This window comes from Hydra vulgaris, chromosome 15 (genome assembly GCF_038396675.1).
Source record: "Hydra vulgaris chromosome 15, alternate assembly HydraT2T_AEP".
Lineage (NCBI taxonomy): Eukaryota > Metazoa > Cnidaria > Hydrozoa > Anthoathecata > Hydridae > Hydra > Hydra vulgaris.
This window is the reverse complement of record NC_088934.1, coordinates 18,339,896-18,353,894: the sequence shown is the minus strand read 5'-3', so window position 1 is coordinate 18,353,894 and position 13,999 is coordinate 18,339,896. Positions and strand designations below refer to the sequence as shown.

Sequence of the window (13,999 nt, the reverse complement as noted above, 5' to 3'; positions counted from 1 at the left end):
CATAAAGATAAAGATAAAAGGTTATGATAAAGATAAAGACCTAAATAAAGACATAAATATTTAATATAGACATTTTAATAAAGATCTAAATAAAGACAAATATCTAAGATATAAGAATTCTTTAGTATAAAATATAAGATTTACCTAAAATAATACATATGCCTACTAATTAACTACATTTACAACACTTTTTTGGGCTTTGTCATGAGAAAGTATATCTTTAGAAGAACCAGCCTAAATATGAAATCAGTATTCTATACAGGGGTAAGAAATGTATTTAAAGAGGTGGAGAATGCAGTCAGGAGTAAGAAAATGGCGAGCAACCTTAGCAGATACTAACTTTGCAATCCATTGTATATGTGGATTCAATTAGATTCATTATATATGAAGATTCAATAAGATCTTGTCATTTATAATTCATATTAATTTTTATATAGTATATTATATTGAGAAAGATGAATAAAAAGTTTTATATAAAGAGTTCTCTCTATAATTTTTGAGAAAACAGAGAGAACAGATATTGAACGATTGTCTAACATTAAGTAATGTGTATATATATACATATATATATATATATATATATATATATATATATATATATATATATATATATATATATATATATATATATATATATATATATATGTATATATATATGTTTTCAGCAAATAACTTTAGATATAAGATAGTCATAAAGATCATTGAAAATTGTATATAAAAAAATTAAGCTCAAAATTGCAAGCTTAAATAATATATTTTAGGGACAGCTCAATTAACTTTACTTTTTAATTGGTCTCTAAAATTGTGTGTAAGCATAGTCATAGTATTTAACTAGTCCGGAAACGCGGGCCATTTTCTATAGATCTCATAAAATAACTTGAACTTTATGGGGTGACCAGACTGAGAATGCATCAAATGTTTTTAAAATGACTTTTTGATGTGCAGACTTTGAAAATTTGAATGAATTCGATGCTGTTTTAGCTGCTATTGTGTTGCCATTTGTTGGAGACAGACCTCAATTTTAGTTCAAACAGTAGACTACCTAATTTAATTTATCCTAACCAAAATGAAGAAAGAATATTTATGTGTTTGTTTTGCAAGAAACGATGTATATCATAAGGTGTCTCGTCACCTCAACGCCAAACACAAGGACAAGTTTACTGATAAACATTTATTAAAAAATAAAAGAAACCAAAGATTATTCTTCATCTAATTAGGTTTTAAAATTATTTAATCTAGATTGCAGAAAAGCTTGCTTCAGGTAAATGGTACTCTGCTATAAGCTGAATTTAAAAATTTAATATCAAGTATAAGTATTTCATTAGAAGAAGTCATTACAGCTTAGTTCCTAGTAAAAATGTAACTGATTCATTAGATGGAAATGCTGAAATTTTGTAGTGCAGATTCTACAAAATAATTTCTGGAAAAACAATTCTTTTTAAAATTTAGCCAAAATCCTACTTTTCTTTCATGTTTTGAAGTAGCAAATCTTGTCTTTGTTTATCTGACTGGTATCTCTTTTATCAATGATATTATAACGTTTAAGCGTGTATCCCACTACATTACTAAACAAAACATTCTATTATAACCTAGTGGGAATGTTTTTAGTACCTCTAATTTTACGATTGGTTTTAGTTCTAACATGTCTAAGTTGTATCTTGAGCAGTGTTTATCGTATTTGCTTGCTGCTAAATATGCATGATCATCTAACACTTTATATACAAGTTTGTAGATTTTACATTGCAAAAGATAACCTGAAAGCTTTCAAGATTTAAAAATGCCAAGCTAAATTGATATATAAAGAACATCATACAAAAAACACCCTCAATTTTGGAACAAGAACATTAAAGGAAAAGTGAGATGACTTGAATCTACTAAAACGGCTATTTTCATAGCCACCTATTTTTTAAAAATATTGCTGGTAAATAATTAGCTCCTAGAGTAGTAAAATAAATACTTCATGTATATTTGATAGTTTTATGATGTAGTAACTTTATAATAGTACAAGATTTAATAATAAAAATAATATAATTGTCTTTTTAATTTTAAAATAATAAAGACAACACTACTATTTTACATATATTTTACAAATATAAAAGGTATTTAGTTTTGAATAAATCTAATAACATCGTTTTTGTTTTGGAATGACTTAATACCATATTTCCAGCTACTATAAAATTTTTTTATTTTTTTTATTTTGTTATTATTGAAGCCAAAGTCATTAATAGATGGGTTATCCTTGCAAGCACTAGAAGATTGTTAGTGTCCAAAATAATTTTCAAATAAGCTATTCAATAATGTAATAAAATTTCTAATACAGCAAAAACTTATTACTTAGGCAGCAAGTTTAACATTTTTTAATAAATATTTTGTCAACTTTATATGCTCAAAGGTTTAGGTAAAATACAAAAGCCACATTCTCTGTCTTCATAGAAATTATAAGCAATATCGTTCCACAGTATAAACTTACCATCCTTACATATATCTTTTCTTTCCGTATGTTTTAAGTTGGATAAGTCATATTTAAATAAGACAGTAACAAGTTGTCTTATTTTAATGTGGGGGATTAGGTATAAAGGAATCATTTAAAATGCCTTTTCAACAACTTAACATTTGCGGAAACATCATTGCAAGTTACAAGCAACAACTTTTAAGAAATTTAGTTTACAAATTTTGATTGCTTTCTAAAGCAAAAGAAATGTTTGTCATGCAGTGGCACCAGTTGTAAAAGTTAGCTAGATTAGTCAAGTATATCATAAACTGCAGCTGACCTTGAAACTAGATAATTAACATGAAATATCTGATTTTAGTTGAAGATAACCTTAGATTTTGAGATATTATTTTTCTGCATTCAACAAAATAGATGATAAATCAAGATTTGAAATAAAATTCTGTAACTTAATTTAATACACAGTGGTTTTTAAATAGAATTCGGTAATCTTCTTTTAATACACTGTACTTTTTTTTAATTAAATATTGTTTGATTTATGTATGCTAATGATGCAATATTTGGTAACTGACTTTTGCATCATCTTTATTGCATCAAGTATATATTTTTTATTTGCTATTATATAAATTGCAATACAGCATAATAAAAACAAAAATTTATATACGAGCTTTTGAATTTTAGTTTAAGAAGCTTTGATATACTAGCTATTTTTTAAAGTATTTATTAAAATCCTACTTTTTTTTTACTAAGTTTTTTACTTATTAATAAAAATAGAAAAACTTTTTTACAGTAATAAGTGCTTTTAAACTGTCTAAAATCATAAAATTGTACCTGATTTTTTCTTGTTTCCAGAAAAAATACCAACATAATGTAAAGAGTGATATATAAATTATCAACTAATCCAGCTAAGTAAACTTTATATAGAATATAGAGTTTATTAATCTATTAGCTAATATTTTAAATATATATTTAAATGTACTCTAAATATGTGATACTAAGCATTTATACCCATATGCATCCCTCAAGTTATACAGTCGATGAAATGCTTGCATCTATAACATATTTTCATATAGCATATAACTTCAATGCTTATATGATATAAGCTATATGGTTTGAATATGCACATTCATACCACTATAACCTCTGTCACATAACTACATTTATCAACAGCTGATGTTTTTATTTTATGCTATAATCATTATTTTTATTCGGAATATGAAATATATATGCAATCCAAAATAATAACTTGAAACTGAATAAACAAAACAAACACAATTTGCTCCTGCCATTTCAATATTTATCTCAGAATATATGCAACTTAACTATAGCGAAATATAATGTTTACAATTTGATGCACTCTAAAGTAGACTGAGCACTAGTATAGAGAGGAACTTAAGTGTTATAAGAAAATGGCCCGCGTTTCCAGACTAGTTAAATACTATGACTATGGTTAACACGGACAAAAAAAACTTGTGGAAATATACAACATATTTTTTTTAAACAGAAAACAAAGATAAAAAACAAGAGGGGATCAAAGATAGTAACTTTTGGGGTAAAAATATTGGAAATGAAGAGGAGTTTTAGCCTTTGAGGATGATTCTAATACTGTTTGAAAGAAATAATATCATAAATTCAAAAACTTTACCAGATGCAAATAAAGTGGCCTTATGGAGAAGACCAGCATGCTTAAATATGTCAAGAGCAATAGTCCATACCTTGTCACCACCATGTACATTAGAACCTTTCTCTTCTGAAATTTAACAAGTTAGTTGTTGAATGAGAGGGTTGAAATCCTTGAACATTGCAGTACCTGGAAATGAAGAAAACTATTCACCTAGAAGAAAGTGATTGAAATCCGTATTGACTTTCAGTTTATAAGTTATTTGACTCAAGATAGGGTGTTACAAATTTCTTGATTAAAGATTCAAAGACCTTGCTAATAATAGAGAGAAGACTGATTTGATAATAATCAGAGGTCAGAGTGTTTTCCAGAGTTTTTTTAATTTGGAACCACAGATGGCATTTTTCCAACTGGCAAGAAAGAAAGATTCAGTTAAGCACCTATTAAATAGTTTTGTAAGATTGAAGAGAGTTCTGTAAAACACTTTTGTAAGACTATGACAGGAATGTTGTCTTGACCAGAGCAATAGATACTTATAAGAGAGAAATAACTAAGGCAATGGGAGCCAGAGTGATTTAAACGTCTAATCAGGGATTAACCTGTTTAGAATGAATGCCTATTAGGTTCAAGTAGAATTAGAGGAGAAGTTATTTGCAAATGGTTCAGCTTTATACTTGTAAAGGTAATAAAATTAAACATTTATTTCTCACAATAATAAAAATATGTTTATTGGTAAGAGAGTTGTTCTAATAAAAAAAAAATGAAAAAATTGGTTACAAATAAAAATAGCAGCTGCACAATGAGATTAAAACCATTGGGTAGAATGAGACTTGACTTGAAACTGTCAAAAAGAAAAAAAAATCTATACCTGCCTGGAACCAGTAGTTTACATAAGAAGCTTAATTATCAGGCAAAAGATATCAGCCTGAGGATTGTAAAAAAAAGGATCACAAAAAGAATCAGTTAGCTTATGATAGTAGTAAGTAGTACAATGGTGGGGTCAGTCTAAAGAAGAGGCACAAATTTAAAGGTATAGAGTGCCTGCAAAGTCGGTGGTACTAGTGCCAAGTCTTTCAATGTGACAAGCATATAAGTAACAATAACAATAATATTGACTTATGGATATAGAGTAAGTAGTTGGTTAATTTGATCATAAATGACATCAAAAAAGGTTAAGTCTTGAGAAGAAGGGGAATGATAAAGAACAAAGAGAAAGATGTGCAGAGTGAAAAAAAAAGTCATGACAAGTAAGTTAATTAATTGTGTAAATATATGCTCAGGCCAAGCACAAGAGATGACTGTTATCCTTTGATTTACAAGACTATTAGAGTCTTTGCAAATCATAATAATATCAAAGGATAATAACCATCATCTTGATCACTTGAAGATGAAACATTCAAATTTAAATTAGTATTATAAAGAGCAAATAAGTCTGGTGAATTTTGAGGAGATATTTAATAGCTGTTGATAATCAGTCTCTCTGAGAGTTACAACAGTTCAGGAAACCTTACTAACACCTGTCTCCGAAACCATCAAACTGAGTTTTAGAGCTATACCCTCATTACGAGATAACATAAAGAGTTGCATAGCCATTTTTAAGGAGGCACCATTAAAAATCTATGAGTAAAGTGAAGAAAACAAAATAATTTCTAAAGATGTAACTTAATGGTCAAAATACAACATATAGTATCAGACGATATTTTGAAAGAAGAGCAGCAAAACATAAAATAGCTGGTTATCAGTTATTCAAAAAGAACTATGTAAAATAGATTAGAGTTAGACAATGTAACCCAGGTTTACATCTACGTCAGTTTAATAGATGAAGAAGAGTTCGATATCAATAGGTCAATAAAACTTTTCTGCTTACTTCTAAAGTCTTTGCCTAGGAGGTCTTTTTCATGACAAGTTGCTGGATGCAGTTTACATCTGCCCAAGATAAATATTTTTGTTGAGATGCCATTTCTAGCCTTTACTGAACCAAGAGCCCTAAGCAGGGGTATTTTAAAAATTTACTTCTCCTTTTACCTAGAAAAGCAAATCTTCAAGGTAATTGCAGTATATTTTACAATCTACAATTGAAAAATATATTGCACTTTAATGAAAACAATAATAAGGCCTCCATAATGATGATGATGATGATGATGATGATGATGATGATGATGATGATGATGTGATGATGATGATGATGATGATGATGATGATGATGATGATGATGATGATGATGATGATGATGATGTGATGATGATGATGATGATGATGATGATGATGATGATGATGATGATGATGATGATGATGATGATGATGATGATGATGATGATGATGATGATGATGATGATGATGATGATGATGATGATGATGATGATGATGATGATGATGATGATGATGATGATGATGATGATGATTAGCATACAAAATAAAAATTTGATGGTAGGCCTTTCAAAATGACTGGCTATTTTTATTGGTTGTTTTTTAATTTTTGCTTCATAAAATTTTTTTTGGCATATACTTTTCAATTTAATATTATTCTTCAACTGAATAGAATTAATTATGCAATTATCTCTAAAATCTTTAGGGATCATAGCATAATTACATCACACCATAGAGTGGGTGGGTGGTTTCCATGAAAATGTGACAAAATGTGATGTGGGTTGGTGGGTAAGTCAAGACAAAACATGTAATGCTAGTTGCATTTTATAATGGACCACCCAGACCAAAAGAATACTGACTGTAATCTTTATATGATAAATGATCTTAATGTTTGAATTTTAATATTATGTGGATATGCAACAAAACATATAAATTTATTTTATTTTACTATTAATAAATTATCTAAGAATGTTATAGGAAATAAAATGTTATTCTATTATGAAAAATGCCTAGTCCCGTGATGTTCAGATATTATTTATTTTAGGTGAATCGAATTCCATTGGGTTGGGTGTAGATATTAAATATACTAGTGTATATAATTTATATATATGTTTATGTATATATAATATACTTGTGTGCAGATATTGAATATACTACTATACTTAAATTTATTATAAACTAGTTTTTTATTATAAAAAAAAATCTATATGGTTTAATGTTTAACTGTTAATATGTTTATAAGGTTATATAAATAAGGTTTAATGTGTAATTATTTATGTGTTTATAGTGTTAATTTTTAAGGTTTGTAATTTGGTAGAAACTGTTGCATGAATTTGTAAATATTTATAGCATACTTCATTTTTATATTTCTTGCAAAAAATAAAATTTTTTAATGATTTAACATCCATATACACGTTCAAGAAAAATGAGTAATGGACAAAAAAAGCAGCCATACTTCAATAATTGACGAATTGAACGAGGAAAAAAAAACAGGCTGAAAAAGAATTTATTTAATTAACAGCAGAATATAATAATAAGAACTTTATTTAAAAGGCAACCATTGATTTTTCTGTGAAGTGAAACTAAAGACTTGTAATACAAACAATATATATTTTAGGGGGCTTCTATAAAGTACGTACACAGTAAAACCACTGATTTAGGACTCCCACTCCCCCTTGTATGCACCTGTATGCATTTAACAACCCCCAAACCTCTCTTCTGCGTACACACGCATTGTTTTTTACAAAATCAACTAACCTCTTTGCAACACTTATTTTTTATAAACATTAAAAACAACATAAGTTTTAGATAGTTCAACATTTCAATTACTTTAACATAATATTGATTTTTAAAACTCATAAAATTCAAAGCTTTCGTAAAAAAAAAAAAAAAACTCTGGTCTTATGAGAGATAGATAACAAAAGAAGTCTGTGTATATACTTGCTGTCTTTAACATCCTCCCCCTTTTTCCCTTATATGCATTTGTACATTTTTGAGTCATCCTCCTCCCCCCATATTTTGTTATGAATATTTAGTATTTAAAATTATTAAAAATACAATAAAAAATAGAATAAAAAATACAATATAAAAATGATTGTTTATAAAAACTTATTTTTTATAACTCAGATTTTTTTAACCAATCAACTCTCTTGATCAACAAGAAATCATTTTTGGGGGTCAATTTGGCTATTTTGATTGTTTCAGGCATTTGTTGACCATTAACCGCCTGTTATTTTGTGCACTGGAACATGGTGTTAATGATGATAGTTATAATGATGATTATGATGATAATTATGGTAATGATAATGATGATGATGATAATATGATGATGAGGAAGAGGATAATAATGATAAAGATGATCATAATAATGATCATGATGATGATCATGACAATGATCATGATGATAGTCATCATGATCATGAATGTTCTTTTTTATTTATATATATTATGTTTCTTTTTAAATTTATAGATTATATATTTTATATACTTAAGATTATATATATTTTATATATTTAAGATTTATATATCTTACTTTTACATATGTGTTTCTTTTATAAGTCTGAGGAACTAGAGGATACCTCAAACAAAGGGAATATCGACTTTACTTTTGACACCAAACAGAATTTTGAAGTTAATATTAAAATTCCAGCATTAGAAATTAAATCTCTTGCAAAGTATTTCGGAGTTGAACCATTTGAAGGAGGTAATAAAAATCTGGAAGAGCGTTTCAGTTTTGGAATAAATGACCTTTACATAAATGGAAAGTTGAACTTGAAAGAAAGAAATGGAGAACTCACGTAAGGGTTCATTCATATAGATTGTAATTTAAAGTAATATTCTAAAGCTTCTAAAGTTTAAGTTAGAAATTTTATTTTAATTGTAACGATTGTTACAATTAAAAATAATAATAATAATAATAATAAAAATAATGTTAATAATAATTCCTTTGTGAAGTTTCAGTCTATATACTTTTAAAGAAACAATTTTAAAAACAATTTTAAATATTCAAAACAATCATTTAACTACAGAGTGACTGCCTCTCCGGTAATTAATGGAATGACAGGTCTAAAACTTGCTGTTTTAATATGGAAGCTCAAGGAACCTCAAAACTCCAAATCTGTTGGAATAGCGTTTGGTTTGGTAATGAAGAATTTACGTTTAGATCGTGCTTTAAAGAAATTTGCTGGCGTTGAAATGCCAGAGTCATGGCTTAGTGATGTATCTATAGGTATTTTTTTAGGAATTGTTTTCTTTTTAATGTTTTTAAAATATTGATATAGTATATTGATAAACATTTCATAATAAATGAATCGTTTTCTTTTCAATATATTGATAAACAAATATGTCATTTAAAATCAATGAAAAAGTTGAGTAAAAAACCAAAACAAATTAATTAATGATTAAATAAAAATTACTTTACCTTAAATAATAGTCAACCACCTGATCTTACATTGTTGAAGTTGTTAAAGTTTTTTTTCATTTTTTTTAATTATGATTTTATTTTTTATTTTAAAGTTTTTATAGTTTTTAATTAAATTTAACTGGAATAAGAAACAATTATTTAGTAATTATAAATTTAAAAAATAGCTTTTCTTTTCAAATTTAATTCAAAAAGTAAATTTCAAAAGTTCTCAAATTTCTCCTAATAAAAGAGACAGGAAAGAATCTTGAAATTACACACTAGCTTTTATGATTTAACTGAAGTTAATACTTTTATTTGACCTTTGTTTAGTAGATATAACCTAGATCTAGGTTATACTAAACAAAGCACAAAAATTTGTTTTTAAAAATCTTAGAATGTTTAGCAAAGTAGTCTAAAATAGTCTAAATATTGTGAGAACTGTAATATTATTTTTTAATAAAATTTTATTTAAGTAATGCTGGCCAGTACTGCAGATAAGGACTACTGTAAGAATAAAGACAATGAAAATTTACCAGAATGTGAGAAACCATCAAAAAAATCATCATCTAATAGTAAAAGATCAGATGATGAGGATACTGATGATATGGATGCAGATAATGAGGATACAGAAAATGGGGATACAGAAGATGGCGACAATAATGAACTAAAAAACACCCATTTTGAAACAATAGAAGAATTGAGAAAAATAAAAATAGTACAAGGTATAAATTTTACTAAATAGTTCTTATTTAATTTTCAAGGAATTTTTTTGATAATTTCTTTTAATTTTTCTTTTTTTAAAAAAAAAATTTTCTAAATACCAATGATTAGGTTTATTTGTACTCAAGAAGAGGAACAGCTTAATTGTCATTAATTCTACTTAGTTGAGAAATAATTATTTTAAAAATTTCTAGGTAATAAGTTGATTGCAAATTTTGAAAGCATTCAACTTTAGTAAGAAAGTTAGTTTAATTAATTTGCATTCAAGAAGAGAAACAGCTTGTCACTAATTCTGTTCAGTTAAAGAAATATAATAAATTAAGAATAATATTAAATTGAAAAGTTTATTACAAACTTTATGCAAAAAAAAAAAAAATTCCACTATAAAATTTTTAGTGGAAAATTTACATTTGTACTTATTTGTATATGTAAATTTAAAAAGCAAATTAAAATGAGACAATTGTTTTTCAAAAACATGATTTTAGAAACTTGCTGTTTACTTTTTTGTGATGGTCAGAGAAATACTTTTTTTTATATTTAAGTGAATAAAAATTAATAATAAATTTTATTTATTTTATTTTTGAAACATCAACAATTTTATTATACCATGCAGTTCTAAATGTGATTAATTTGAAAGTAAATATATTAAGGTTTTATTTTTTATATTATACTTATTATGATATTATGTTGCATTTTTAAAACTAGATATTCTATCTACTTATTTAGGACTTGTGTTGGAAGCTTCTGTTAGGCTTGAAAATAAAGATAAATGTTTGGGTAATGGTATATGTGAATTTCTTTTTACAAGGGGAATTAAAGAACTATCTCTAAAAGGAGCAATCAGTAAGTGTTTTTTTATTTTTTTAATTATTTTACAATCTACTTTACATAAATTAAACTATCTAAAAAATTTGCTTGTTACAATACAATACAAAATGCCTTTTTTTTAATGAGGCTGGTTAACTGCTTTATGGTTATATATACATATAAATACATTCCGTTATATAATTTCTGTTACATTCCGTTATATAATTTATTAATTCCGTTATACATTCCGTTATATAATTTATTTTATAATAAAAGTAGAAGATTTTTTTTACTTAAGCTTTAATTTTTGGTTTAATATAAGACTGCTAGAAAAAATTATGATCTTTTTTGACTAAAGGAGTATGTACAACTTACATACATTTTTGACCCTTTTTTTTTTTAAAAAAAAAAAAACATATTTACGCTCCAGGATGTTAGAAAACGATATCAAACTACACTTTACAACTTATTATAAAAATTACTTTGAAATTAAATATATATATGGATATATATTTGATGGATATATATATATATACACACACACACACACATATATATATATATGTGTGTGTGTATATATATATATATATATATGCATATGTATATGTGTGTGTATATATATATATATATATATATATATATATATATATATATATATATATATATATATATATATATATATATATATATGTATGTATGTATGTATGTATATTTGTATATATATATAAATATGTATATATATATATAAAATACCAGTTAACTATGATGCCAAGCTGATCAGGCTTAGATTTTTTGATAGATAATCCTTAACACTAATGATTCATTGGTTTAAAAATCTAAACATGATTGGCTTAGCGTGGATATGGGCCAAAAGATATCAAAGTAGGACATACTCTTTTAAAGTTGTATAATTTATGGTTGCAAGGCCAAATTAAGACATTTTCCGATCTGGGGCTGTTAATATATGAGTGCCTATGCGCCGGTAATCTAAAAAGGCTATGCGGGAACGAGTTTATATTTGGAAGCAGGAAGATACCATCAAGCAATGGTTTTAGAGCATTTTTTATAATTTACTACCAACTGGTTAGGTATTGCTACACTTCTTTGGCATAGACACCCATATATATGTAAACCTATATGTAAATCTTTTAAGAAAGCAACTTCTGTGTAGATAAGTATAATATTGGGACAATGGAGCTTTTGTATTAGATCAATAGTATGTTCACTCTCAATAAAAGAAGAAAATACTAACAAATAAAAAAATGATAAAACAAACAAATAAATAATTAATTTTTCAAATACATTTATTTTTAAACGCTATTTTTAAAACACTAGTTCTTGATGTTTATTACTGTGCAAAAATTTATATGGCATTGTTGTTCCAGGACATAGATCATGGGGCGGTGACAATGTGGCAAACAAAGATGTGTACAGTATGTATGCCCTTAGTATAGTGTATCGTTACAAAAGTACCAATTAAAATATTTATATTAGAATGAAATAGAATTTAACAATATAAGTAAACTTATATCATTTTTAGTATTGTTAATGGTGTTAAATAGTTAGTTTAATAATTAGTTGAAAATAGAATTCTTATACATTTTTAAAGTATGAAATGAAAAGGTTTGAATCCACAGACTATTCTTTAATGTGCTTTTGTTTAGCACCACTTCACTCTATCGCCTTTCTCTTTGTTCTATATCGTTCTCCTTCATCTCAAGACTGCACTCTTTTTGATGTTTTTTCTGATTATATTGACTAAGCCCTCTCTCTTTATCCATCAGCTGATATAGTTGTTGTCGGTGACTTTAATGCTCACCACTCTGAATGGCTTGGCTCTAGTGTCAGTGATTCTGCAGGCATTAAAGCCCACAACTTTTGCCTTTCTCTATCTTTAACTCAAATAGTCAACTTTCCAACTCGCTTACCAGACAACCCGAATCATTTACCTTCTCTACTTGACTTATGTCTTGTTTCTGATCCTAGTGCTCAGTTTCTCCACATTCACCCTTAGGAGCTTCTGATCACGGTTTGATCTCTATACTATTATCTCATTCTTTTCACCATCTGAATCCCCATATCATCAAATCTCTTACAACTACCTTAAAGCTGGCTGGGACTCTTTCAGTGATTTCCTTTGTAATGGCCCTTGGGTAAAAATCTTTCGTCTTCCTGCTGACAAATGTGCTTTGTACATAACTTCTTGGATTCAAGCTGGATCGCAATTTTTCATTTTCCTCTCGACGACTTCAGGTCAAGCCTCACTCTTCTCCATGGTTTTCCCCACATTAGACTGCTGCAATTTCCAACCGAAGCCACTACTTTCATATCTATCAGCAAAGCAATTCTCCAGAGATTAGATGTATTACTGTTAGAAACCATTGTAAAAAAGTTTTGTCTAGCGCCAAAACCAGCTTTACTCAGGTCATGAAATCTTGTATTTCATCACAAAAATGAGGCTCTTGTGACTTCTGGATAATCTTTAATAGCATCAATAATAAGGGCAAATCTGTTATTCCAACTCTCTTGTATGGTTCAACTTGTCACTTTGTCATTTCACCTAAAGACAAAGCTGAATTGTTTGCGTTCTACCTGATTTAGCCGTCAAACAGGTTGATCCATTGCTTGACATTCGCATCACTCCAGCTTCTGTATTTAAAGTGATTTCCTGCTTAGACTCTTCTACAGCTTGTGATCCGGATAACATACCTGTTATAGTCTTGCAGAAGTGTTCTCCTGAATCTAATAAATTACTTTCTGATCATTAATATGGATTTGGATCTTCTTGACCTACAGCTGATCTGCTAACAGCAATAACTGATAGTTTTTATTTTACATTAGATAAAGGTAGAGAGGTTAAGGCTATCGCTCTTGACATTTCTAGAGCTTTTGATAAAGTTTGGCATGCTGGTCTTTTCCATAAGCTTTCTTCTTTCAGTGTATCTGGTCTTTAATAATAACGGCGGATTCAATAGAGATTTAAGATTATTTAATCCGTCCTTTCCTATTGTGGTATAAAAGTTGTCCTCGATGGACAGTACTCTTCTTCATATCCTGTAACTTCAGGGGTTCAGGGATTTTTTTCAGCCAATCGTTATCGTAATAATTTAGATCTTGCTATAATTATGAACAG

The 13,999-nt window shown here is 27.5% G+C and overlaps 1 protein-coding gene across 4 annotated transcripts in view; it reads left to right on the top strand.

The window, feature by feature from the left end:
- Positions 1–13,999, top strand: part of LOC136092364 (uncharacterized) — a 244,938-nt gene that overhangs the window by 46,470 nt on the left and 184,469 nt on the right. For all 4 annotated transcript variants that reach the window (XM_065820432.1, XM_065820433.1, XM_065820430.1 and 1 more), the window contains exons 10-13: positions 8,496–8,734; positions 8,966–9,165; positions 9,813–10,061; positions 10,786–10,902. In XM_065820432.1, coding sequence (XP_065676504.1) covers positions 8,496–8,734; positions 8,966–9,165; positions 9,813–10,061; positions 10,786–10,902 — 805 coding nt within the window. The remainder of the gene's footprint in view (positions 1–8,495; positions 8,735–8,965; positions 9,166–9,812; positions 10,062–10,785; positions 10,903–13,999) is intronic.